At 48.8% G+C, this 24,366-nt stretch overlaps 1 protein-coding gene across 34 annotated transcripts in view; it reads left to right on the forward strand.

The window, feature by feature from the left end:
* Nucleotides 1-24,366, forward strand: part of Camk2g (calcium/calmodulin dependent protein kinase II gamma) — a 55,115-nt gene that overhangs the window by 23,546 nt on the left and 7,203 nt on the right. For 6 of the 34 annotated variants that reach the window (XM_021259634.2, XM_004846297.4, XM_004846304.4 and 3 more), the window contains 13 exons: nucleotides 1,366-1,438; nucleotides 1,581-1,683; nucleotides 2,115-2,198; nucleotides 2,644-2,738; nucleotides 3,479-3,601; nucleotides 7,293-7,376; nucleotides 7,581-7,623; nucleotides 10,170-10,232; nucleotides 12,135-12,178; nucleotides 18,353-18,385; nucleotides 20,310-20,378; nucleotides 21,539-21,583; nucleotides 22,967-23,015. In XM_021259634.2, the coding sequence (XP_021115293.1) occupies nucleotides 1,366-1,438; nucleotides 1,581-1,683; nucleotides 2,115-2,198; nucleotides 2,644-2,738; nucleotides 3,479-3,601; nucleotides 7,293-7,376; nucleotides 7,581-7,623; nucleotides 10,170-10,232; nucleotides 12,135-12,178; nucleotides 18,353-18,385; nucleotides 20,310-20,378; nucleotides 21,539-21,583; nucleotides 22,967-23,015 (908 nt within the window). The remainder of the gene's footprint in view (nucleotides 1-1,365; nucleotides 1,439-1,580; nucleotides 1,684-2,114; nucleotides 2,199-2,643; nucleotides 2,739-3,478; nucleotides 3,602-7,292; nucleotides 7,377-7,580; nucleotides 7,624-10,169; nucleotides 10,233-12,134; nucleotides 12,179-18,352; nucleotides 18,386-20,309; nucleotides 20,379-21,538; nucleotides 21,584-22,966; nucleotides 23,016-24,366) is intronic. The other 28 variants (XM_004846302.4, XM_087184698.1, XM_087184690.1 and 25 more) reach the window with 13 other exon arrangements.

The following is a 24,366-nucleotide window of genomic DNA, read 5'->3' on the forward strand; positions in this document are numbered from 1 at the left end:
ATGGCAAGTTCAAGCCTATCCTGGACAACTTGGTAAGACCCTACCTCAAAATGAAAGTGAAGGGGGCCAGGGACTTAGCTCAGTGGTTTCGCTGTCTGCTGCGCAAGTGCAAGGACCCAAGTTCGATCCCCGGTACCAAAAGAAAAAAAAAAAAGTGAAAAGGGGACTGGGGACATAAGCCAGTGGCAGAGTACCTGTGGGTTTGAGCCATAGTACCTCCACACATGAGCACACACCAAGGAACAAAGTTACTATATGGGGAAAGCAAGTGACAATGAAGGGGTTGGATGGTTTCACCTTTCTCAGGAGTGTAGGGCATCTCCTGATCTTTGGGAAGCAAATTGGTTGTGTTGGACGTTAAAGCCAAAAGAAGCCCTGGTGGACTTCAGTTCTAGTCGCTCCTCTGCCATTTAAAGAACGACTCTGGAAAAACCACTTAATATACCTGGACCTCTGTTTCCTTTTCTGTAAAATGAGTGTTGGTGAGGATGTGGAGGAAAGGGAACCCTTATGCACTGTTGGTATTATAAATTAGAACAGCCTTTTTTGGAAAATTGTATGAATGTTCCTCAGGAAAACTGAAAATAGAATTACCATATGATCCAGCAGTCCCACTACTGGTAAATACTCGAAGAAATTGAAATCATTATGTTGAAGAGATGTCTGTATACTCACATTCACTGCAGCATTACTCACAATAACCAAGATACAGAGACAGCGTGTCATCAGATGAACAGATATTAGACTTGGGGTAGATGCGTATTACATATATCTGTGGGTGTGTATGTATAATATATAATAGAATACTATTAGATAGTAGGTATAATATATAGAGTAGAATCCTATTCAGCCTTTAAAAATTTTGTCATTTATAACACATGAATGATCCTAGAAGACATTGTTAAGTGGAATAAGCAAACCAAGCACAGAAAGACAGATACCACATGGTCTCACTTCTATGAGGAATCTAAAAAAGATGATCTCGTAAAGTAGAGTAGAAGGGGATTACGAGGGACTGGAGTGGGTGTGGATGGAGAAAGGAGAGGCGTTGGTCAGTGGGTGCAGCTTCAGACAGGAGTAGGTTCTCCTCTCTGGTGACAAGAGTAATAATGTATATTTCAAATAGCTACAAGATTTTAAATGTTCATACCGCAAAGAAATAATAAATATTTGAGGGGATGGATATGCCAGTCAGGTGATTTAAGCATACCAGAGATAGAAATATTACTTGTTCATTAAAAAAATAAAGTAAGTTGAACTAGATGATGTCCTCCTCTGTGAACCTGATATATGCTTTTAGTCTGAAGCATGTTGTCTTGGACGAGGTGGTTTAACTTGACATTTCTCATCCTCCTGCTTTTTCAGCCACTGTATACATCAGATTTTGGAGAGTGTTAACCACATTCACCAGCATGACATCGTCCACAGGGATCTGAAGGTACTGCCCAGGCTCAGCCCCCGTCCCACTTGTGGTGTGTTGGCGCCACCTGGTGCTAGGTAGTGGTACTGTATGAGGCCAGAGTGGGCTCTCTCTGGGCTGCAGGGTGGGTGCCTCACAAGGTTCTCCTGTTTCTTTGCAGCCTGAGAACCTGCTGCTGGCAAGTAAATGTAAGGGTGCTGCTGTCAAGCTGGCTGATTTTGGCCTTGCTATCGAAGTGCAGGGAGAGCAGCAGGCCTGGTTTGGTAAGGGTGACCCTGTCTTCCCAGAATGCAACCCCCACTCTTCCTCCTCTTCCTGATCTGCCTTCCTCTTTCAGAACTAGAAGCCAGACCTTTAATGGTGCTGGCCTCCTCAGAGAGTGGTGGAGGGTGGGAGGACACAGAGATCCCTCCTGGCCCTTCATGACTCAGTACAGTGAGTCTAGCTGCTGTCAGCAGTGCGTTCTTGCTGCCTCTGGGGAGGTGTTGGAGTTCCCGGTAGGCACCCAGACTTGTCCTCTTATTTAGATTCCAAGAAGTACAAGAAGCCCAGCGTGTCTCCTCTTGCAGCCCATGTGCTGAGAGCTTATGCAGCAAAAGCAGCTGGAATGAGAAGGGCTTTGGGGTAAATTGCTGATATGGATTGACTAAGAGAAAGTAGGTTCAGTGTGCCTCTGCCCTCTCTTCTGCTGCAGGTTTTGCTGGCACCCCAGGTTATTTGTCCCCTGAGGTCTTGAGGAAAGATCCCTATGGAAAACCTGTGGATATCTGGGCCTGCGGTAAGCCCATTCCACACCCTCAGCTTTTCCGTGTTAAGGGCCCTCGGCTTCCAGTGATGGCGAGAAAGAGGCATCGCTATTCCTTGTGGGTCCCACAAGTGCCTGGTGTATGTGAAATCACAGTGTTTGCTCTTGTCCCCTGGGGAGGGCTGCTCCCATCACACCCTTTTCTCCAAGTAACTTCCTGGATTTTGTTGCATCCTTCTTGGAGAAAGCTTTGTCCACGCCTTAGAGGATAGATCATGCCTAATCTCTGATGTGACTTGGTGATGGGAGGAGTGAGGCACAGTAGGACGGGCTGATGGCACACCATTACCCACTGACATCCACATCTAACTCTGGGCTGACCCTTACCTTTCGGGGTGGCCCTGAGCCCTGCATGGCCTTTCTTTGCTCCTCAGGGAAGGAGGTAACTAACCCCAGTGACCTGTGTTCTGTCTCCTAGGGGTCATCCTGTATATTCTTCTGGTGGGCTACCCTCCCTTCTGGGATGAGGATCAGCACAAGCTGTATCAGCAGATCAAGGCTGGAGCCTACGATGTAAGGACTGGTTTGCTGAGAGCCCAGCAAGCAAATCGGAAGGGGGGCAGATTTCCTTCCCCTCTGGTTCTGTCCAAGGGAGGGGGCATGATTAGTGTGTCACTTGATAAAAAGGCGTGGAGGGGCTTTGAGGACTCAGGGATGGCCGTATAAGACTTAATTCTCCCAGGGATTTAGCTCCGTGGTTTTGCTGCCTGCTGGGCAAGTGCAAGGACCCCGATACCAAAAAAAACAAAAAAACAAAAAAAAGACTTAATTCTTGCCACCTTTTTTCAGGGAACAACTTTTTTTTTTTAAACATTATTCTTGGTATCTATAAAAATAAGGAACCCACTAAAGCCTTTTGATTTTTATTGTAAAGAATGGAGAAGCCGCACGGTGTGCCACGTCTCACAGGGATGTGAAGTCCAGAAGCTCCTGCCCTGCAGTGGTACCTTGGGCACATCAACAAGACTCTTTTATCCTGAGTAGAGAGATGGAGTTGAACCAGAGAGTTGGAGTTGCCTTCCTGCTCTGATCTGATATTCTGGCATTCTGACCATGATCATTCTGTCTTCTCTCCCAGTCTCTAAGTTGACACAGGTTCTGTGATATTCCTAGGGCTTCTCCACCTCTCTGTCAGACAACTTAGGGTACCACAGAGTATCCCAGTGGCAAGAGTTGAAATGAAGACACAGCCCACATTTCAGGGTGAGGCACACAGATTTCATATTCCTTCTCTCCCTCTTCCTGCTTCTTAGTTTCCGTCACCAGAATGGGACACGGTGACTCCTGAAGCCAAGAACTTGATCAACCAGATGCTGACCATAAACCCAGCAAAGCGCATCACAGCTGACCAGGCTCTCAAGCACCCATGGGTCTGCGTAAGTGTCTTCACCCCAGGTCTTGGAGCTTAGGGATGACCCTCCACATGCCCTCAGGCCCCTCATTTTTTTTTTTTTTTTTTTTTTTTGGTACTGGGGATTGAACTCTGGACCTTGTGCTTGTGAGGCAGGCAGAGGAACCACTGAGCTACATCCCCAGCCCTTTATGCATCTTTTTACCAGCAGAGAATCATCCTGGGCTTTGAGTGGAGGGCTGAGTGGGGCCCAAGGTCAAAGAATGTCACTGGTGGACTCTGAAAGATAGGCTAACAGGCCTTTGCTCATCTCTCCACACTTGCCGTTCTGAGGCTGTGCTCTTGAGTGAGGGCTCAAGTTGACCTTTGCAGACTCAGCTGACAGGAGAAAGTAGCTGACAGAACCAAGGTGCATCCCAGCTCTACAACTCTCCTGGTACCATGACCAAAACCCCACAGATAAACAAAAGTGTCCTGTAAGCTATTGCAAAGAATATCCCGAAGCTCACTCTTGCAGCTCCCAGTAGGGAAGACCCTCCTAGGCTGTCAGTATGGTTGACATGCTGTGTTTTCTTACATAATTCAGACACAGAACAGGATTTGGTAGTTATCTATCCTAACAGTCATAATACATTTATTTGTCCTTTCCCATGTTTGCTGAATGGCTCTTTGATGCTGTACACCAGGCAGGTGCTGGAGATACAAAGATGATTGCAGCATGGTCCCTTCCCCACAGATCTGGGGAGACAGGTGCTCAAACAGGGAACCATGCTGCAGTGGGACAGTCTGCAAAAGTATCCCACAGGAGTGCAAAAGTTCCTGCTGTCCCTGATGGGCATTGGGGTCACCAAAGGCTGTGTGGGGAAGGTGACCTCTGTCCTGCTTCTTGGAGATGATTAAGAGTTCCCCAAGATGTCACCCTACAGAGAGAGGTTAGCGTGGGCCAGAGTGAGAGGCCATGGGAAATTGTTGAGTTTAAGGAATGTTAAGTAGTTTGGTGTTGATGAGGCTATGACTATAGGAATGTGAGACAACGAGCTCAAAAAGATTCCATGACCTACAAGTTTCTGCCTGAGTTGGGATTTTATTCTGAAAGCACAGGAAACTATTTAAGGGTTTTAAAGAGAATATGAAATTTGCATTTAAGAAAGATCACTTTGGAAGCTGTGTACAAAATGGAATCAGTGAGGAAAGAGGCTGGGGATAGAGAGCTCAGGGAGCTGTTAGGACTGTCTAAGCAAGACCAGATGGGGTCTCGGCCAAGGGCAGAGACAAAGGAGTGTGGAGTATGGTGAGCAAACGCAGGAGATATTTGGGACATGAAATCTAGAGGATTTGGTGACCAGTTGTGTGTAGAGGGACAGGTTCCAAGACGGTCATTTAGCAGAGGGCTGTACCCTTCACTGACCCAGAGTGGGACCTAATTTGTGAGAAAATATGATCACTTTGTTCTGTACTCGCTGAGTGTGGTGTCAAGGGGTCCCAGCCAGGGGACAGTTAGAAACATGTCTGTATGGCCTAGGGATGTGGCTCAGTACTAGGACACTTGCGCATACCACACAGGAAGCCCTAGGTTTGATTCCTAGCACTGCGAAAAGAAAAAAAGATATGACTATAGAGATTAGAGAAGATGTGAAAAACTGGAAATGCACATGTAGTCATTTCTGTGTCGGTGGTGCAGAAGCTGTAGAAATAGATGGGATTGTTCCCATGCTGATCAGACTCTTACTGTGGGCTGTTTTCCTTCAGTAAAAGAAGGGTTGGCAACTAAATATCAGCATTTGAGTTCAGACACACCAGCAAAAGGAACTGAGGATGAGAACTTCCATAGTCAGAAAAGAGTCCAGAGTGGAACATGCACATGCCAAGAAACAAGGAGTCTCCATACAGGAGCATAAGTCATTGGATACTGAGTCCCTGCTAAAGATGGAAGAGGCTGCCTGAGCTCTGACCACTGTTTTCTCATTTTTTTCTTTGTTTGTTTGTTTGGTTGTTTTGGTACTGGGGATCGAACTCGGGTCCTTGCACTTGTGAGTCAGGCGGCGGCACCACTGAGCTAAGTCTCCGGCCCTTGTTTTTTCATTTTGCAGACAAAAACAGCGGCATGAGATGCAAGCATGTTTTGAGCAACGTGATGAGGGAGTGGGGCTGAGGAGGACATGGGAAGCTAGGCAGGAAAGGGCAAAAGAAATGGTGCTCCTTAGAGGAGAAGGCAGGGTCGGGGAGTTTTTTCTCTTTATTTTATTTTTGGTTAATTCATATTACTTTTACATTGTGGTAACTTAGGATTTGCACACAGCATGCATTGTTCAAATCCACCCTCCTTTTACTCACTCCACCCTCCAACCTCTAGTAATTCTACATTCAAATTCTACTATTCTACATTCAAATGGACATTTTTCTTTTTTAAACTTCCACCTATGAGAGAGAATCTGTGGTACTTGCTTTCTGTGTCTGGCTTATTTCATTGACATAATGTACTCCAGTTCCAACCATTTGTTAAAGATTTTGTTTAAGGAGAATTCTGAAAGTAATGTATAGACCACAGAGAAGACTCTAGTCCAGAGGAAGGGGTTGAAAATATTAGCTAGTTGAGGAGCACAGATCTGACAACAAGAAGAGAGAGAATCCCTCGACCTGCTCCAGGGGCCCACACTGGGTCTAAGGAACGAGGCTTCTGACACTCAGATTAGGTTGGGGTAGGTGGAGATGAGCTTGTGGGTCAGGGCTGAAGTGGAAGCAGTGTGTGCATGGTAACCACCCATTTCTCTTTGTGGGGAAATTTACACCAAGGAGGAAGAGGAAGTGGAATGAGAGACTTAGGGAAGGTAGAGAAGATGGGGAGAGTTGCTTCAAGAGCCAGGAAAGGGAGTGGTGGTGGGTGGCAGGGAATGTGGGATTGTGTGCACCAGGCCTTGTCCTAGTATTTCTTCTCCTGACAGTCTGGCCAAGATAGCAATAGCAAAGGGAGCACTGAGCCACTTAAAGCAGGCACTCCTGAATTAGGGAAGTGTTGTGTCCTAGGCCATTTTGCTAGGTCTACCCTCTGCACTCCCATGTCTCTGTAGCCCTGTGGATGTCACTGTGTTATGCCATTATGTAATGATTTATGCTGTATTGGTGACTCTAAGTCATCAAGGAAATGTGGACCATTTCTGGTACACTGCTGAAGGAAACAGGGAAGTTAGCAGTAAATATAGAGAAGAAGAATTTTTGTCCAAAATGATGGAAAGAATTGATGCTTCAAGGCAAAGATCCTTAGCTTCTCAATCACAGCTTCATTCAGGACTGCTGGGTGTGGGGAGCAGCTCTGGGAAGGAGTATGTGATCTCTGGAGAGCAGGAGGCTACCTTTTCTCTTACTGAGCAGAATCTGGACCACAGCAGGTGTTGAGTAAATAGTTGCAGAAGGAATAACAGCCAGGATCAAAGCAAATAGTATACTCTCTACCATGCACAGCCTCCTTGCCCGAAGATAACAGTGCTGTCATCTAGTATCTGTTATTGATGTTTTCATATTCAGGTTGTCCTGACTTAACCTTGGGTTTGCAGTGGTGCTTTTATTCTAAAAGCATGTTCTAAAATTTTTATTCTAAAAGCATCTGTGACCTCATTTCATCTTCAGAGCAACTCTAGGGGGGCCACCAATGCCAGGACTAAGGTGAAAGGCAGAGGGTCTGGGCTGGGGGTTCATGTCCCTGTCTCTTTGGCTTCCAGCAACGATCCACCGTGGCCTCTATGATGCATCGCCAAGAGACCGTGGAGTGTTTGCGCAAGTTCAACGCCCGGAGAAAACTGAAGGTGAGCCTTACTTGTTACAGTGTGGCTCTGCTCCGTTCCAGAAGGAAGCTCCCCTCCTGGCTGGAGCAGGGGTAGGAAGTTGTGTGGGTCAGTGGTGCCGGAAAGCTAATGTCTTCAGGCTCCGGCCAGGGGCTGCCTTTGCCTGAGCTGGCTAGCCTTTTCCTTTAGTCCCGACACACTCACAGGGCTGTCCTCTTTCCTCAGGGTGCCATCCTCACGACCATGCTTGTCTCCAGGAACTTTTCAGGTATGTGTTCCCAGCTGTGCACTTTAATTCTTCCGAGGTGAATGGGTGAGGAACAGAGTGGGTTGTCAGGCAGCATCCTGAGCGGGATGAATGAGGATTCGGTTTTGAGGGGCTTCTATTACTGAGAGTCGTGGTGGGGAGGGCACCCAGCCTATGCTTGGGCTCAGATTTATGAATTCTGTTCCCTAGACCCTCCCAAGAAGTAGCCTGTTCAGCCTCCAGTGTGCCTGCTCCCTGTGCATTCTTATTTAATTCTCTGAAGACTCAGCTCTTTTAAGATTTTGGCCAGTCTAGGGTATTGGAGGATGTGCTGGAGGAAGGAGACGAGGTATAGTAAGTCTTATCAATTGCTCCCAACTAGGATGATCTCTTACTTTTATTGTTTCCAAGTAGAGATGACTAATAGAAACTATTCCAGATCTTTAAACCTTTTACAGAGGCTCACACTTAAAATACTCCCTGTGACACTAGCTATAAAAATGAACAAATAAAGACCAGCAGGTGGAGAGAAAGGTACTTGCCTAAATTTGCTCGAGGAATTGGGAGAGTTGGGAATCAGTAATTTGTAAATCAAAACTTGACATTTCTTTTTAAGATGCAGGACACTCCACTGCCCTTTGACCCCCTGTCACCCGCACTCTATCATTGTTTGCCCTCAACTGGGAGCACAGAGGCCCCTCTGTGAGGAAAAGACTAATGTCAAGGCTTAACCACCGCAGCTTGCCATTGCCCCGTCTTCTTTCCCTCTAACCTTGCTGTTTTGGTTCAAGACCCCCTTCTCCTCCTAACAGACTCCCTCCCTTGCTTTCCTCCTGCACCGCCATGGAGAGGGGCTTTTGCGGGGATACCAGCCACCAGCCAGAGTGGGTAGCCATTCTGGGCAGGGGTGGCTCCCTTCAGCTTGAGTCACACCGGGCTCAGCTTTGCTGTTCCAGGTAACCCAAGGGCCTTGGCTCAGAAGCAGCCATAGTCAGGAAGGCCTAGGGCTTCTGAGCCCCAGCCCTAGAGCCACAGGGCTTGAGACATTAACACTGGATAGGGAACCCAGTGAGTGCCCCACCTTGGGCCCATATCCTTTGGGTACCATGAGGGGACAGTTGAGCTCCTGGATTCTGCCCTTAAGGAGGGGCGCAGAATCGAGCAGTGAGCCGTCTCCAACAGAGATGGAGCTCTGGGCCCACGATGTGTTTCTTGTCCTCTTAATTACTTGCAGCTTATGCTTTCTGGGTTTAAGAGCCTTTCTAGAGGACACTCAGGGAAATTTCTGTGCCACCCCTAGAGTGGTGATCTATCTTCTGTCTTCTCCCAGTTGAAGAAATGTGAAGACAGACTCCTGCTTCTTTTTTAGCCTGGCCAATCAATATCAAGTAGCCTGTCCCATGGCCTGCTCCCCACATTGACACACCCCCCCCTTCAGGAAATTGCTGTCCTGATGTCAGGAAATCAGTCTCTCTGCTAGGACAAACACTTTAACTCATCCCTAAGAGGCGCCTGTCCTTGTTGCCCAGACCTCATCTGGTCTTTCAGCTTATTTTGCCCTGGGTCAGAGGAGGCCAGAAAAAGAAAAAATGCTGCAAGCGTTCCAGGGTAGCCTGTTTTGCCTGACTGTGGGACAGGTGAGGACACAGCGTGCTTCCAGAAGCTGCTGCAGAAATTGCTGTCTACAGGTGTCATACAGAAGAAAGATGAGCCGGGGATTTAGCTCAGTGGTGCCACCGCCTGCCTCAAAAGCTCAAGGTCCTGAGTTCAATCCCCGGTACCAAAAAAAAAAAAAAAAAAAGAAGGAAAGGCACTTGTGTTTCCTTTGGCACAAGCTAGGCTGTTCCTGAGTTGAGCCCTAACATGGGGTGCAGCTTAGCCCCAGACTGTAGTAGATGGTTAGTCATGAAGTCAGGGCTCCCTTGACGCATGACTTTGGCAGCTTTTATTTTCTTTCTGGGGGCTCATTTATTGGACAGCTCCACCCTCAGCACACTGTGAAATACAGGCTAATAGCCGCCCCTCTTTGCCACCTCCCTCAAAAGGGAGGCCTGTGTCTCTGAGGAGCTGGAGGCCAAACTCTCCATGCTGAGCCTGAGTGCCCACCTCCCTGTTGTTCGGAACGTGGGGAGGGGAGAGGGCCATTCTGTGCTCTAGGCTCTCAGATGATGGGCTCATTTAGGTCCTAGGGAGGGAAAGTCCAATTGTGTGACTCAGCATCCGCACAGCCTTAAGCATGGTTGACTGGGTTAACCAGAAAGGGCACCTGCTTCTCACCAAGTCAGGCTTTACCTGTGACCCTTACCTTCAGTGGTCACGGGATAAGCACCAAAGCCATTTCCACAAAGTGGAGGCTTGATACTCCTGTGTCCTATCCAAGCCTGGTCTTCTCAGGCCCCAGACTGCTGCAGGCCTGGCTGCACCTGCCCCGTCGGCCTGCCCCTTGCTCCCCCAGCTCGGCTGGCTTGGCCACGCCGCCTGGGCCCTTGCGCTGGGGCATGCTCGCTGCTGATGGGCCCCCGTGGCTTTGCGGCAGCTCTGTGCACTGAGAGACTGTATCCCCTCAGTTGGCAGGCAGAGCTCCGCCCCCGCCTCGCCTGCCGCGAGCGCCGCCGGCCTGGCCGGGCAAGGTACGTGGCATGAGTCCTCCCCGACCGCCTGCCTCGGCTCCCTGCCTCCCCACCAGGAGGGCCAGCATGCCAGGCCCACTCACGAGGGAGGCGAGTCCTATGCTTGCGGGCTGAGATGGGCATGACAGACGGACCACCTAACTTGGCATCTGCGAGCGCATTGATGTTATGAAGCCCCGTAACCAGCTGTGCATGCTGGGCGCTTGCCAACTCTCAGGAGGCAACAGCCTGGGAATGTGGAGCTGGGCAGTAGAGCCTTTATGCCCAGTGGCCAAGGCCCTGACCTATGGAGAGCCCTGGGACTGGCCTGGAGCCACCCAGTGCCGGGACTAATCGGCAGCACTGTTGAAGACCCCCCAGAGAAAGCCAGGCCCCTCAAAACTGTGAAGTCTGGTGTTTGGAGGCCTCCAGGTCTGAAAAGCTATGGAGGGCAGCAGCCTCGGAGTCAGCCATCCCTGGGTTTGGATCCTAGCCTTGCCACATCCTGAGCAAGTCTTATCACGGCCTTAGTTTCTCCTCTCTAATGTGGAGAACAAACAGCCTGGTGACACCTAAGATAGTGGATGATGGGAGCGTACTGCCCTGCCCATATAGGTCGGCCTGGGAGCTCATAACCCACTCCCGTGCAGGGCACACACCAGACTGATGAAGGCAGAGTCCTGAGCAGATGGGATAGGCTCGGGCAATTTTTTTTAACACTCCCCAGGTAATTCTGGTGGGCAACCAGAGTCGAAAACTAGCTGATGCAAAGCCTTCAGCCAGGCTTTCAGTCAGGCTTACAATTAAACATGTTTTTTTAAAAAGTCATTTTCAAATCCAGCATGACTGGAGATAGGATCAAAGGCCTGATTTTTTGGAACCAGAATCTTGTGATGGAAAGAACCTCTATTCTCACTGGAGAAAGATGGAATACAGCTCAGGTAGGAATAGCCACCCAAAGGGTGAAAGGGTGGCAACAATAGGGACAACTGTGCTTAATGAGTAATTTCATTTGCTCAGTACCTGGCTGAGTACCTTTCAAGTATTGTTCACTAATATCCTGTGATCTCGATCCTGTTTCACCCCATCTCATAAATAAATAATAGAGACTCAGGCTGAGTAACTCACTTAGGGTCACACAGCTTGCAAGTGGGGGAACCAAGATACAAACCCAGGGCAGTCCAGGTGGATCAGAGTGTTGGGGGCCTGATTCCATGTCCCTGTGCCTCCCCAGCACTGTCTGCTGCCTTGCAGTGCAGCCCTTGTGGCTGTCTGGTGTTACTAGCCTTCTGGTATGGAGCTCATGAGCCTTGAGCATCCCTCTGGGTGGCTAGAACCCATTTCACAGCTGATTATTCTGCCCCATCCTTCTTGCTCATGGCCCGGAGAGCCTGGGTAAAGGGTGGTAGCTAGGACCCAGCAAACCTGGTGAGGTCCTGCCCAGTGAAGGCTTCACCCCCTGGCAACACCCTCCTGTAGGTGGTCCTGGTTTTTGTGTCTGTGTCTGTCCTCGCACCTGGTCTCCTTCGTGAACTGTGACACTCTGTTTCTTGAGAACACTCCGGAGATGTCTTGCATCCTACCAGTGTGGCCATCCGGAGAACCTCTGTGGCGTCTAGGGATGGAGCCGCCCGGCTTTGCCCTGGGTCCCAGGCAGCTCCAGTACTGAACGTGGTTTCTCCTCCTGAGCACAGGGTGTCTGTGTCCACCGAGCCTTCTTCTGCGGCAGAGGAGATCCTGGGGTGCCGCCGCCTGAAGGGTCCTGATGAGCTCCTGAGGCCCTTCCTGTGGAAGGCTCCTGAGAAGGCCTTCTTTCGGGCCCCATGTCGAACACAGCAGTCTCTTGCAGATCTGGCTTCCGGATTTCAGGTTGGGGAAGACGGTCCGATGCGGAAGCCCTGACTTTCCTCTTTGTTTTCACAGCTGCCAAAAGCCTATTGAACAAGAAGTCAGATGGTGGTGTCAAGGTAGGTGTCTCTCTAGCCCCCTGATCAGAGATTGGCCCCTCTCTCCCAGCAGTACTCAAGGGAGTTCTGGGCACCCCCTTGCCTCTTCCTATCCTTGCTGTTCTGCTTTACACCAGAAGCCTTTGTGCTTGGAACAGCAGGTTCCACTGGCCCTGGCTGGTGTTGAAGACATGGGAAGCGATCTACATTAGAGTGTCCTACCTGAGCTGATCCTGAACCTGACTTCCACACAGGGTCTCATCTCCAGGGCTTGACTCCCTGGGGTTTAAGGCCATTTGGTTAATCTTTTTGTTTGTTGTCCCATTTTCTTTTAAAAGCTCAACCCTTTTTAATCAAATGAAAGTAAAGTTTGCCTGGATGACTCAGGCAGGGTACAGGGCTGGAACCTGAAGCCACTATCCTTTGGGTGTTTTTCCTTACTTGTAAAATCCTTCCAGTATCCAGGTAGATACGACTGAGTGAAAGCACCTTCAGCTTTCTGGAGGACAGGCTGCTTAGAAAAAGGCGAGGGACACGGTGTGTCATGGCTCGTTCTCATCTGGAGAGGGAACCTTTCCTTTGGGACACAGACAAGAGCAGGAACCAGGGGCTTGAAGGGACCTCCAGGAAGCCCCTCTGGGAGGGGCAACAGAGCTAAAGTGAAGAGAGGTAAAGAGGGGTCCCCACAGGCCCCAAGGTGTGAGCAGATGCCTTTGAGGCAGAAGGCTCCTGGGACTGGGACACTCATGTTGTTGGGAAGCCTGTAACTTACACCACAGAGAATTTCAAATCATGAAATTATCCAAACCTTGAAATCTCCAGTGAAGGTTTGAGCTAGGCCTTTCCCTGGGATGTTGGGTCCACAGCTGAGGTGCACACATATGCCCTGTTCCCTCACTGCCCTTCCTCTGTCCTTTATTCTCTGCATGCCTGCCTGTGTCCTGCCTGTGAGGGCAGCTTGGCCTCTGCGCACGCCTGCTCACATAGAGGGGGACCGGGGAGCCACCTGGTTCTGGGTGCAAGCTAAACAGGTGGAGCCAAGTTAGGAAAAGGAGATGTTTTCTTTGGAGAAAGATTTTAGATATTGCTACCTGAGGGGGAAGTTAAATCAGTCTGTCTTTACAAAGTGTCTAACATACCTGTCAGAGGTCTAGCAGCACACACGGTTCTGAGGGGCACCCAGAGGAGGTGCAAGAGGAGGCAGAGCTTCTACCTGGACTTAGGAAGAGAAAAATGGGCACACTGGGAATCAGCTGAGCCTGCTACCAAGCCTATGTGAGAAAGGCCACAGGGAGGTAGCAAGATTGGAACCCATTCAGTGGTTGCCTCTAGGGTATGGAATTGGAGGTGAGGGCAGGGTAGAAACACCTTTCAGTTTGTAAGTATTTAAATATATTTTACTTAAAGTGAGATTGTATTAATTCTGTAACCTGAAAACAACAAAAAATTTTTATGAATTCTTATACATATTAACATTCTCTGCCCGACTAGTACATGGAACGTATGTCCAGAATACAGCTAGGTAGGGTTGGGGATGTAGCTCAGAGGTAGAGCACATGCCTAGTATATGTGAGGCCCTGGGTTTGATCCTAGCACTGCCAAAAGAGGCATTAAGAGACATTTTTAGTAGATGTCTAGATGCTGGTGCCAAAGATAAATGTCTACTGCAACTGATTAAGATTAGCACAAGGAACTAATTAAAAATATACAGATTCCAGGGTGTGGCCTGGAATTCAGATTCTAGAGGCCTTGAGTGGGAGACAGAACAAAATAATAAATTTTAGTACTCTGCTTCTTCCATACAAATCTAAAGCATCTGAAGGTTTAAGAGTTGTAAAGCCAGGTGTGGTGGCGCACACCTGTAGTCCCAGCACTCGGGGCTGAGGCAGGAGGATCATTGTGGGTTCGAGGCCAGCCTGGTCTAGCTACATAGTGAGGTCTTATCTCAAAAACAAACAAACCAAAAAAGCAAACAAGAACTTAGTAAAAAAAAAAATTGGAGGTAATTGGGTTGTAAGGTGGTGAAAGAAGAGGTTTCAGCAAAGGAAGTGGGGAAAGAACAAAGAGATGGGAGAATAACAGAAGTGTGCAGCAATGTCAGATCCTACAGGAACACTGAGGAGAGGACAGGGCAGACAGAACACTAGATAAGTTGCTTTGGATGAGAATGCATTTGCGAGGTAGCCCTGTGTGTATCTGACCCTGCTATGTGCTCAGGAAGTGCATTTATGCTATTCTCTTTCGAGAAAAAAAAAGTTTCAGTAGCACAATGAGACCAGAGGCTGGGAAGCAGGTGTTTAAGACAGGAATAACCAAAATTAAAAGGCCAGTGACAGATGGGCTGGGAAAATACTTCCAGCAGGTATAGTGGGAATTCTTTTATTAAACAGTTTCTCTAACAAATAAGAATCCCCTTAAACCCCAGTAGAAAGATGCCGAAGAATGAATTGACCATCTGGAGATGAGGAAGTAGACCTGGATAACAAATGGAGCCTTACTAGTGTCAGAGAAACAAGATGGCTTCTTTTTTTTCCCCTTTTGTGTGGTACTAGGGATTGAGCCCAGGAACTTGCACATGCTAGGCAAGCACCTTACCATTAAGCTGCATCGCCAGCCCTTTTTAAATTTTATTTTGAGGTAGGGTCTCGCTAAGTTGCCCAGGTTGGGCTTGAATTTGGTGATCCTCCTGCCTCAGCCTCTCAAGTACCTGGGATAATAAATGTGCACCACTACATATCTTTTTATTTTGTAATTCTCCTTCTGGTAGTCTTTTGTAATTATTTTCCTAAAGATATAATTCAAAACAGAGAAAAGCTGAATGCAGAAAGATGTTCAACGTGAAATTACTTATAACTATCATGAAACTGGAGACCATTTCAAAATCTAGCATGAAATTGACTAGATAATTATGGGAAATCCACTTCATAGATTATTACAAAGTGGTTCATTTTCATGACTATGTAGTGACAGAAATATTTTATATTAAGTAAAAAATTTAATGGAGAAATATTTTATATTAAGTAAAAAGGATGGGATATAAAGAAATACATTATTATCTACATTTTGTTTTAAAAATGCAGTGAGTTTGTAAGTACTTATTTAGTCTATAATACGTGTGCAGGGAAAAAAAAACAACTAAAGACCACTGAAGTATTTATCATAACTTCACTGGATGATGGAAGGAAACTTTTTGAGAGAGAGTCTCACTGTGTAGTCCAGGCTGGCCTCGAACTTTTGGCAGTTCTCCTGGCTTAGCCTCCTGAGTGCTGGTATTACAGGTGTGCACCACCATGCCAGGCATAAAGACATTTTTACATTGCATGAAGTAAAAGACTAGAAGAGCAGTAAGAATTTGGGTGTTTTTTCTCTTCTCTGATTTCTATTGTTTGTGATGTGTCAGGTCCTTTTAAACTCAGGAACAAACATGCAACAGTTAATGATGTGATTGCATGAAAGAGCTGAGAAGAGGGAATGAGTGTGCTAAGCAGAGTGTGGAGTCAGATCTTTCTGGGCTCTCAGGAAGGGCAGGGTGGAGATCTGTGCTGGGAGGGAGGTCTGTGAAGTTGCTCAGAGGTCCCGGGCTTTCTGCATACTGTGTTCCTCCCTTCTGCTGAGTGTCCATGGGCAGGTTTCTGGCTGTTCAGAAGCTTTCCGCAAATGCTCAGAGCCCTAGCCTGGCTTTGACCAGTAGTCTGTCTTGTGCTCTTGAATTTGGGGGCTTTAGGTTCTGTTTAGGTTTCTTTGAAGGCAGCATGCCAGTGACTCGGGCTGTGGAAAAAGGAGAGTCACCTCCGAGAACAAAACTGAAGAGGCCACGAATCCTTAGCTCCAAGAGGCCCCTCATCTAGGACTCTTGGCATTCTGTTAGTCCCAGGCCTGAAAATGCCATCCAAGCTTTAAGGAAAAAAAATAGGAAGCAAGCAAGAAAAAAAAGGTTATAGCTACTTTCTTAAGTATTGTTTCAGTATTTGTTTAAGTATGGGGGGACATTTAAGTATGGAAAGGAGGCTTGAACCCTTTTCTGGTGTAACATTTTAAACCCATATATGTGGTTTTTATGTGAAAGTGAGGCCCGCTTCTTTAAAAGTGATCTGGCATTTCAACAATGCTGCAGTGTACTGCTTGAGAAGGAGCCTGGCTGTGGGCCCCAAAAGGACGGAGAGAGAAGCTCAAAGATGCACACTAGCCTGGGAAACGGCCTTGGAGTAGAAAAGGGTGAGCTGGAGTTACCCTTCGGGACAGTTGAGGAGGTAGAGAGCTAGCTAGGCGGAAGCTGCCAGCATTTCCCCATGATGTTGAAGCAGACAGCTGAAGGTCTGCTTTAAGGTGAGAGGCAAGTAAAAACGATTGCAGTGGCCTTGACAGCCAGCCCCTGAAAACCACCAGAAGCAAGACTGGGCCTGAGTAGCGCCCAGGAACTTCTCGACTTCTCCTTAGAAACCTGTGCTCTAGGGCCGGGGATTTAGCTCAGTGGTTCTGTCGCCTGCCTTGCAAGCGCAAGGACCTGAGTTCAATCCCTGGTACAGAAAAAAAAAAAAAAAAGAAAAAGAAAAAAGAAACCTGTGCTCTGCCATAGCCTTGAAGGGGTGGGGAGCAGTGTACGCTGTTGACCTTTTGCTAACTGTAAGGCATTTTGCTAGGTGCTGTGGAGTTAACGGGTATATAACACATGGACCTTCCTTCAGAGCATTAGCACTCTGGATAAAAGGATAAGGAGATAGGTAGGTAGAAAGGAAGATAGGTGGTATGAATATAAGGCAACACCCTCTTCTTTTTATATATTTTTTTAAGACAAGGTCTCAATCTGTAATTTAGGCTGGCTTTGAACTCACTATGTAGCCCAGCCTGGCCTCAGAGTTGTGGCGATCCTCCTGCCTCAGCCTCCCAAGTGCTAGGATTATAGGCATGTGCCACCATGCCCAGCTGACACCCTCTTACTGAGGGATAATTTGGAAGTAAAATCTCATATTTGAGCATGTTGAAAGGGCCATTACAAAAGAAGCCTGATCATACATAAGTTTTTCTTTAGATCAGATTCTAAACTGTGGACTATTGTTTTAAACTCTGTAGCCCTCTGCTTTTGATTATGATACATCCTCCAAAATGCTTTGAAAATGGAATGTTAGCTCCTGGAGGGCAGAAATAATTTATCAGAGGTGTTACTGTGTCTAGAACAGCCCTGGATGTTTGGTGATGTTAGTAAATGCATGTACAAAAGTCAAACAACAGGGCTGAGGATGTAGCTCAGTAGTAGAGCGCTTTCCTACCATGTATGAGGCCCAGAGTTCAATCTCCAGTACCACAAAAAGCAAAAGCAAAAGTCAAACAACAGACAGCCATGTTCCAAGAGAACTTCTGTCTCCCAGTGAGGTGATTATAAAATTCATAATTTCCCCTTCACCTTTAGACACAGTCCTCTGAGGTGTATTTGCAGTGCGCCATGTGGTCTTTTATTTTGATGCTCGTTTCACATCTAGACATAATGTCCGTGAGCATCTAGTTGAGGCTAAGAAATCATTGCTTTCAACATTCCCCATGGCTTACATCTCGGCATCTTTATGATCACTGCACCTTTAAAATCACCAGCACTCCTGCTTCTTTTCCCAGTAATCACAAAATACAGTCAAACAGTCAGATCTTCCAAACAAACATCCAAAGAAGGAGACACCAAAATTCAACTCTGAGATAATTTTTAGAAGCCCAGTGTCCTTATCTGAATAGCAGTTTAGGGGTACAGCAAGTTCTGGGTTGAGCAGTCTTATGTGACTGAAGCCAAGGAAGCTTTTGCCACTTACCTGGCAGCTGCTTTCACCTAGCTGTGAGAGAAAAAGTAAATGCCCTTCAAGTTACATTAACCTTCTGAACCAAACCTGTAAATTGGCAGCAGCCAGATGTTGCCCTCGAAGACTTGTGACTTAATCTCCTTAAGAAGCTTTCTCTGAGCAAGGCTGAGACTTCTCAGAATATACGAAATCTGTGTTTGTGACCCTGACAGAGTTCTTCCTGCCAGGGTCTGGAGGGGGCGTGCCTGTCGTTCTCCGTGGTGTGTGAAACTCTCTGGTGCTGGACTCCTTCTTCCACTCTTTTCTCTCACAATGCAGAGCCCACGCTGGGGCACTAACCTGCAGTGTCTCTGTGCTTCTCTTCTTACCTCCTCTTTCCCCTTCTCTTTCCCTTTTGCTGTGGTGTGTCCAGAAAAGGAAGTCGAGCTCCAGCGTGCACCTAATGGTGAGCTTTGCCTGCCCACCCATCAGCCCACCTCATGCTGCCTGCGCCCGCCTGCCAGCCACGCAGACCCATTCTGCCATGAGCGCGCGCTTCACTCATCCTCACTGCATGTTTGTGCTGTGTGGGCAGGTGTAGCCTGTCCTGCCAGGCCAGGGCCATTGCCCAAGGTCACCTAGTGGCCTCATACGTGGGCTTTGGAAGGTGTGCAATGGCACCTCCTGCTGTGGAGGTTGGATGGCTCCCCGAAGCCCAGGGCAGGGAGTGAAGCTGGCAGGGAGTCGGGGCCAGGTGGCAAGCTCCGGGAGACCCTCATTCACTGTCACTCAGGCAGAAAGGCCTTGCTCACTCGAAGCATGCAGCTGCTGCTTGCAGACCTGTAGCCTGTGGGCAGCTTTGTGGTGGGCAGAGCGGTGGACTGTAGGCTCTGGCTGTGAGCCTTGCTCACCTGGCTTTTCCTGTGGGCAAGTCCCATTCTCAGGCTGGGCCCAGTGTTCATCTTGCATACCCAGCCTCCGGGAACAGCTGACAGACTGCAGTGCATACGTCTTCTTCCCCATGGGAAACAGGGCACCAAGGGGAACTCAGCAATCTGAGTCATGAAACTATCCATTAAAAATCAAAGGTGGGGTCACTTGGGTGTCACCTTGGGGTTCTGCAGGTTTTATAGGCATGTTAGGGTCCTTGTCCCCTGCAAAAGTCTTAGTATCAGCTGGGGTTTGTGAACAAGGCAGCCTTTATCCATCAGTCCTGAACAGGAGGTGAGCATCAGCCGCTGAAGTAGCAGGGCTCTGCTTTCTTCTGGTGGAAATGGAAGACACAGCTCACACAGTTTGGGCCCACATCCTGGCTCCTTCAGGGACTCTTCTTTCTAGCCCACAGAGTTCATCGGAGTCTTGCAGCACATGGTGCCTGGCTCAAGGTTCCAGGCATAGCCCTGAGTTTGGGGGTGGATGGCTGTAGGGCTAGTCCACGAGGCCCGGAGGCAAGATGTAGAGCAGAGAATTGTAAGAGGCAGAGAATATCGATAATGGCTCCCAGCCCTGGAGATTGGCCTCCTTTCTTCCTCTCCACCCTCCCCACTTCGCTATCTGGCTATGCCATTCTATGATGTTTCAAAAGGCAAGGAGATGTCCTTGGTGGTGGAGCTGCTATTGGGAATGTTGGCCTGCCTGCTGGGCAGCCTGCTGTTTCCTGGGGATTAGATTCTGGGCCACAGCCACAGTCCCCACCAAGGTTTACCTGCTGTTCAGTGGAGCTCTGCCCTCATTTGCAGCTGATCAAGTCCAAGATTTATCGAGCAGAAGGTGATCAGCATAGCCCTGCCTCTGCTCCTTGGGGCCCATGGATATGTTTTGTACCCAAAGTTGAATTTTTCCCTTTCCTCTCCGATACCATCTCCTAGGTCAAGTATTCTTGCTCTTCTTCCTCTTCTCTTTAGATCAGGCTTCAAGCTGGTATTTTAAGGGAAGGAAATGCCAGTGCTGGGTAGAAGGGCAGCAGGACATTGCCCACAGAGAGGGGAGCCAGAGTTTCTGAATTTTGTTCTGTTTCCTTATAAATCACTGTCTTTTTCACTTGTAAAGTGGGAAGAGGAGCCTGAATTTCTTTGGTCAGGTATGACTGTGCAATGATACGGCACACCTGGAATAAGCAGAGATTTCCAGAGAGATGCTTTAAAACAAGCCTTTGTCTGGCCCCATCTTGCGGATGCCTCCAGAGCTAGGTAGCTAGGTCTCTGGGGCCTTCCCCAAACTCCCTTACTCTGATCGTCTCTCCAGCTATGGCTCCCATCGGCATAGTGTTCTGGTGGCCACTCAGGCCTAGCTCCTCCAGGCCAGGCCAGGGGGCAAGGGAGGTCTGGGAGTTGAACCTGAGTGGCTTTGGTAACTCAGGAGGAACTAAACCATCTGTTTTCTTGTCTCAGCCACAGAGCAACAACAAAAACAGTCTCGTAAACCCAGCCCAAGAGCCCGCGCCCTTGCAGACGGCCATGGTACCTCCTGACTACAGCTTCTCTGCCTCTGCCCCTGGCTGCCTCCTGTGCCTTCCCTCTTCTTGCCCTCCCCTGCAGGACTCCTTAGCCTCTGTCCTCTTCTCACCCCTGTAGAGCAGGCTGCTCTGTGTGCTGCCCTGTAGGTACCTTGCCCTTCATTGTCCCGCTTGACCATGCTCTGTCCTGCATGGCAGAACCGCTCGCTGTTCCTGCTCCTTTTGCTGTTGTGGGGGAAGAGTGATCAGGGCTCTCAGCCAAACCTCCCAGCTCCAAATGGGCCCCCCAGTGGGTCTGCTTCGGGGCTGGGAAGATGAGTTGCTTATTAAAGGAGAGGGTAGGATCTTTCTTGGGACCTGTACATCAGTTCCTTGTAGAGGAGGCCTTGTAAAACCTGCCTTGACCTCTTCTTTGGAGTGGCAAAAACAGGAGGGCTGCGGTCCTCCATGTCTGGATGGTGCTGAGGTCTCTGGGATTCTAGAGAGCCCTGTCTGTCTGAGTTCTCTCAAGGCTTCTCCAAGGGGTGCTGTGTCTGAGAGCTCCCTCCACTAAGTAGAGTGTGGCTAACTAGCAGATTGGCAGGGGGTAACTTGGAGAGAGGAAGGGGTGATCATGCCTGCCATGCCCTTTGCTTCCTGCACACTCTTAAGGACCACTTGGGGAAGGCAGGAGGTAGACGAAATGGGCAGCTCCTTGGATTCAGCTTGCTGAGAGGACATCCTCAGTCTTTCTGGGAGACCTTAGCATTCTCCTCCTCCTGTGTCTCTTCCTCCTGTGTACCCCTTGGTGAACATTGTTGGCAGGACCCTGCCCATGCCCTGAGTCCCACGGCTTCTCCGTGTACTTGACTCACAGGGCCTTCATGCAGAAAGAACCCTCAGAACCAGTAGGGATCAGGGACAGAGGCTCCTGGCATCCCAGGCACCTGCTTCTGCCAGGCTGCTGCTTCTTAGCACCCAGTGATAGTGCCTAAGTCCTGGGCTTCCCAGCTCCCCGAGACCCACTTGAGTCAGGATTATTTATCCCATGGGGAAGGCTAATGGCCTGGCCTCAGTAGTCATCATAGGGTCTCTGGGGGTATTTGGGTGATGGTGGGATCCTTCAGGGAAGAGCTGTAGGTCTCTGTCCCCAAATCAGGAAGGTTATTTTATCTTCTCTCACAGGAACCACAAACCACCGTGGTGCACAATGCTACAGATGGGATCAAGGTGAGTGAGCAGCTCCTGACCGACGCCCTGCTTTCTGGAGCAGCGGGAGAGGACTGGGCTGGGTCTGAGCCCTGCAGATGGGTGCCTGCACACTGCTCCCTGAGGCTGGGAGTTTGCCGAGGCCAGGCTGGTCTGAGTCCTGTTCTTGAACCCCTGGGAAAATCACTTAACCACTCTGCACCTCTTTTCCTAGCTGTGAATTGGGGATGAAAATAATGGAATCTTCCCTGTGAGTTGTGAAGTTTGGTGAGAACAGATGTTAGCTAAAAAACAGGCAAGGGCCTAACCAGACCTCCATTGCACCACGCCCCCACATTCTCGTGTCTCACTAACATTGGTAAATATGTAATGGGCCCACCAAGCACCGTCTGTGGCTTTGGTTTACAGAGATGACATTACAAATGGGGGGGGGGTGATAAATCAGTAATCGAGGTAAAATCCAGTAGTGATACGTGCTCTGAAGAAAGTGGCCCAAAAAGGGCCGGGGATTTGGCTCAGTGGTTTTGCCGCCTGCTGCGCAAGCGTAAGGACCCAAGTTCAATCCCTGGTACCAAAAAAAAAAAAAGAGAGAAAGTGGCCCAAAGTAAAGAGACAGTGAATGGGGCCTTTGATTAAGTGGTCCCTGAACAGCCTCTCAGGAGGGAATGCTGATCTAGAAATTCAGTGGCAGCAGGAGGGAGGCAGCCAGGCGGGCTGTGAGTCCTGATGCTCTAGACAGAGACTGCAGGTGCTGAGGCCTGGCCTGTGGAATGGCTGCAGTCAAGCCCAATGGATGTGATGAGCAAGGGTCACAGAGTCGGGGTGGTGGTGCTGCTGGAACAGGCAAGGCCTGTAGTGGCATTTGCATTTTATTCTAGCAGCAAGAAGCTATTAGTTTTTAGCAGGGCAGTAACATAAATATGCCCTGTAAACAATGTGTGGCCACTTTTGGGGCAAGAACTTGAGGGAGAAGGCAGGAGAAGCAGTTGGGAGACCTGGGAGCTGCTGTAGTGGTTCAGGGGCGAGATGTTGGCTGTTTGGACTCAGGCTGTACTGGTGCATTTGAAGAGAAGAAAGGAGACATGGGATTTATTTTGGAGCTAGAGCCAAAAGATTGTATTTTAGATTTGTTGATTAGAATATAGGAGAGAAGAATCAAGGATGCCTGCAGGTTTTCATCTGTTGACTAACTGGGTAGATGAGGTAATTTACTAAGTTGGGGAAGAGTAGGATAGGGATTTGGGAGCCCAGAGTTTTGTAAGTCAGAAAGCAAGGGTGGAAGTAGAAGCTTCTATGATTCCTTGTGGCACTTCTTGTAGTAGCACATGCTCTGCTTTTGTTTTGCTTGCTCCTTTGAGTTTCCAAGCTTTGAGTGTATAGAAACATGTTCTTTTTGGCCCACAGGGCTCCACAGAGAGCTGCAACACTACTACGGAAGATGAGGACCTCAAAGGTAGGTACTGGTCCCTGGAGGGGAAAGAGCCCCAGCAGTGACCCAGGTACCTCAGCTCTGATGGGGCACATGCCCTGCCTCTCAAGAACTGGGCTTGGTGGCTGCTCATACCCAGGAGAGGGTTTGGCATGAAAACAGCTTTCTGGGATGGGGATGTAGCTCAATGGTGCTGCGCCTGCCTGGCAAGCACAAGGTCCTGAGTTCAATTCCCGGTTATCCGCCACCCTCTGAAAAAACAGCTTTCCATGGGCCAAGACATAAGGTCCCCGTGCGGTGTGGCTGGGCTAAGCAAGTCCTTTCTCCTTTGACCTAAGTCTAGATTAGCTAGATTAGCTCTTCCTGGGGCCAGGGCTCAGGGCTCCTGTTGCTAATAATGATGTGATGTCCAACAACAGGGGCATCTTGGGTCCCTACAGAAGAAGGGCGCCCAGTCATCCTAATTTTTCCTAGGCAATTCCCAGCATGTGACTCTATCAGTTTTAAAACCAGGATAAGGACTGAGAGTGTAGCTCAGTGGTAGAGCACTTGGTGGCATATTCAATCCTCAGCACCACAAAAAAAAGTAAGAGAAAAGAACAAAGGGAAGGAGAGAGGAAGGATAAGAAAAGAAGAAAACAGTAAAGACAAGACCAAGGTGGTTTCAGGCCCACTGGGATGAGTTGGTTGCTCTAGTCCCAAGATCTGGCCGTGGATGATGGAGTTGAAACTGATCTGATATCTGTGAGACCACACTCAGCTGTGTTTTGGTGGGCCATGAGGACCACCAGCCTGGGCTTGAGGCTGGCTAGAATGTCCTGGGGTGTGGGAAGCATGGCAGGGCTGACCTGTGGGATTCTATGTCCTCTTGTTTGAGCTGGCCTCCTGGAATGGTCCCTTTGCCTTCAGTAAGTTACCTTGAGCCAGGCACCACAGAAAACAGGATGTTGAAGGGCAAAGCTGAGAGACATTGTCCATGGGCAATAAGAGGCACCAAACCTTTGGAAACCAAAAAAAAAAAAAAAATTGAAAGCAGAAACATATACAGTAATAATGGGTATTATACAACATATACAGGGTTGCTGGGAATCATGTCAGATCAGTTCAGTTGTGGCACTGCTGGCGAAGTAGAGGGTGCCCTTCATGCTGGGCTCTTGACCTTGTGGCCCTTGAGCGTGTTCCTGGGAGCAGGGGTCCCTGTACAGGCTGTTTAAGGCTCACCTGGAAGCCGCAACTCCCGGTCTGTGCACCTTCCTGGTGCTTCTGGCTGGGAGGCCTCTGGCAGAGGTGGCGGAGTGGGGTGTGGTCCAGTGTCCACAGCAGCCTGAAATGTCACCTTGCCCCGGCTCTGCAGTGCCCGGGGCTTGGGTCCTGT

This window comes from Heterocephalus glaber, unplaced genomic scaffold (genome assembly GCF_053883595.1).
Source record: "Heterocephalus glaber isolate CG9 unplaced genomic scaffold, H.glaber_assembly_v1.0 deba00001497, whole genome shotgun sequence".
Lineage (NCBI taxonomy): Eukaryota > Metazoa > Chordata > Mammalia > Rodentia > Bathyergidae > Heterocephalus > Heterocephalus glaber.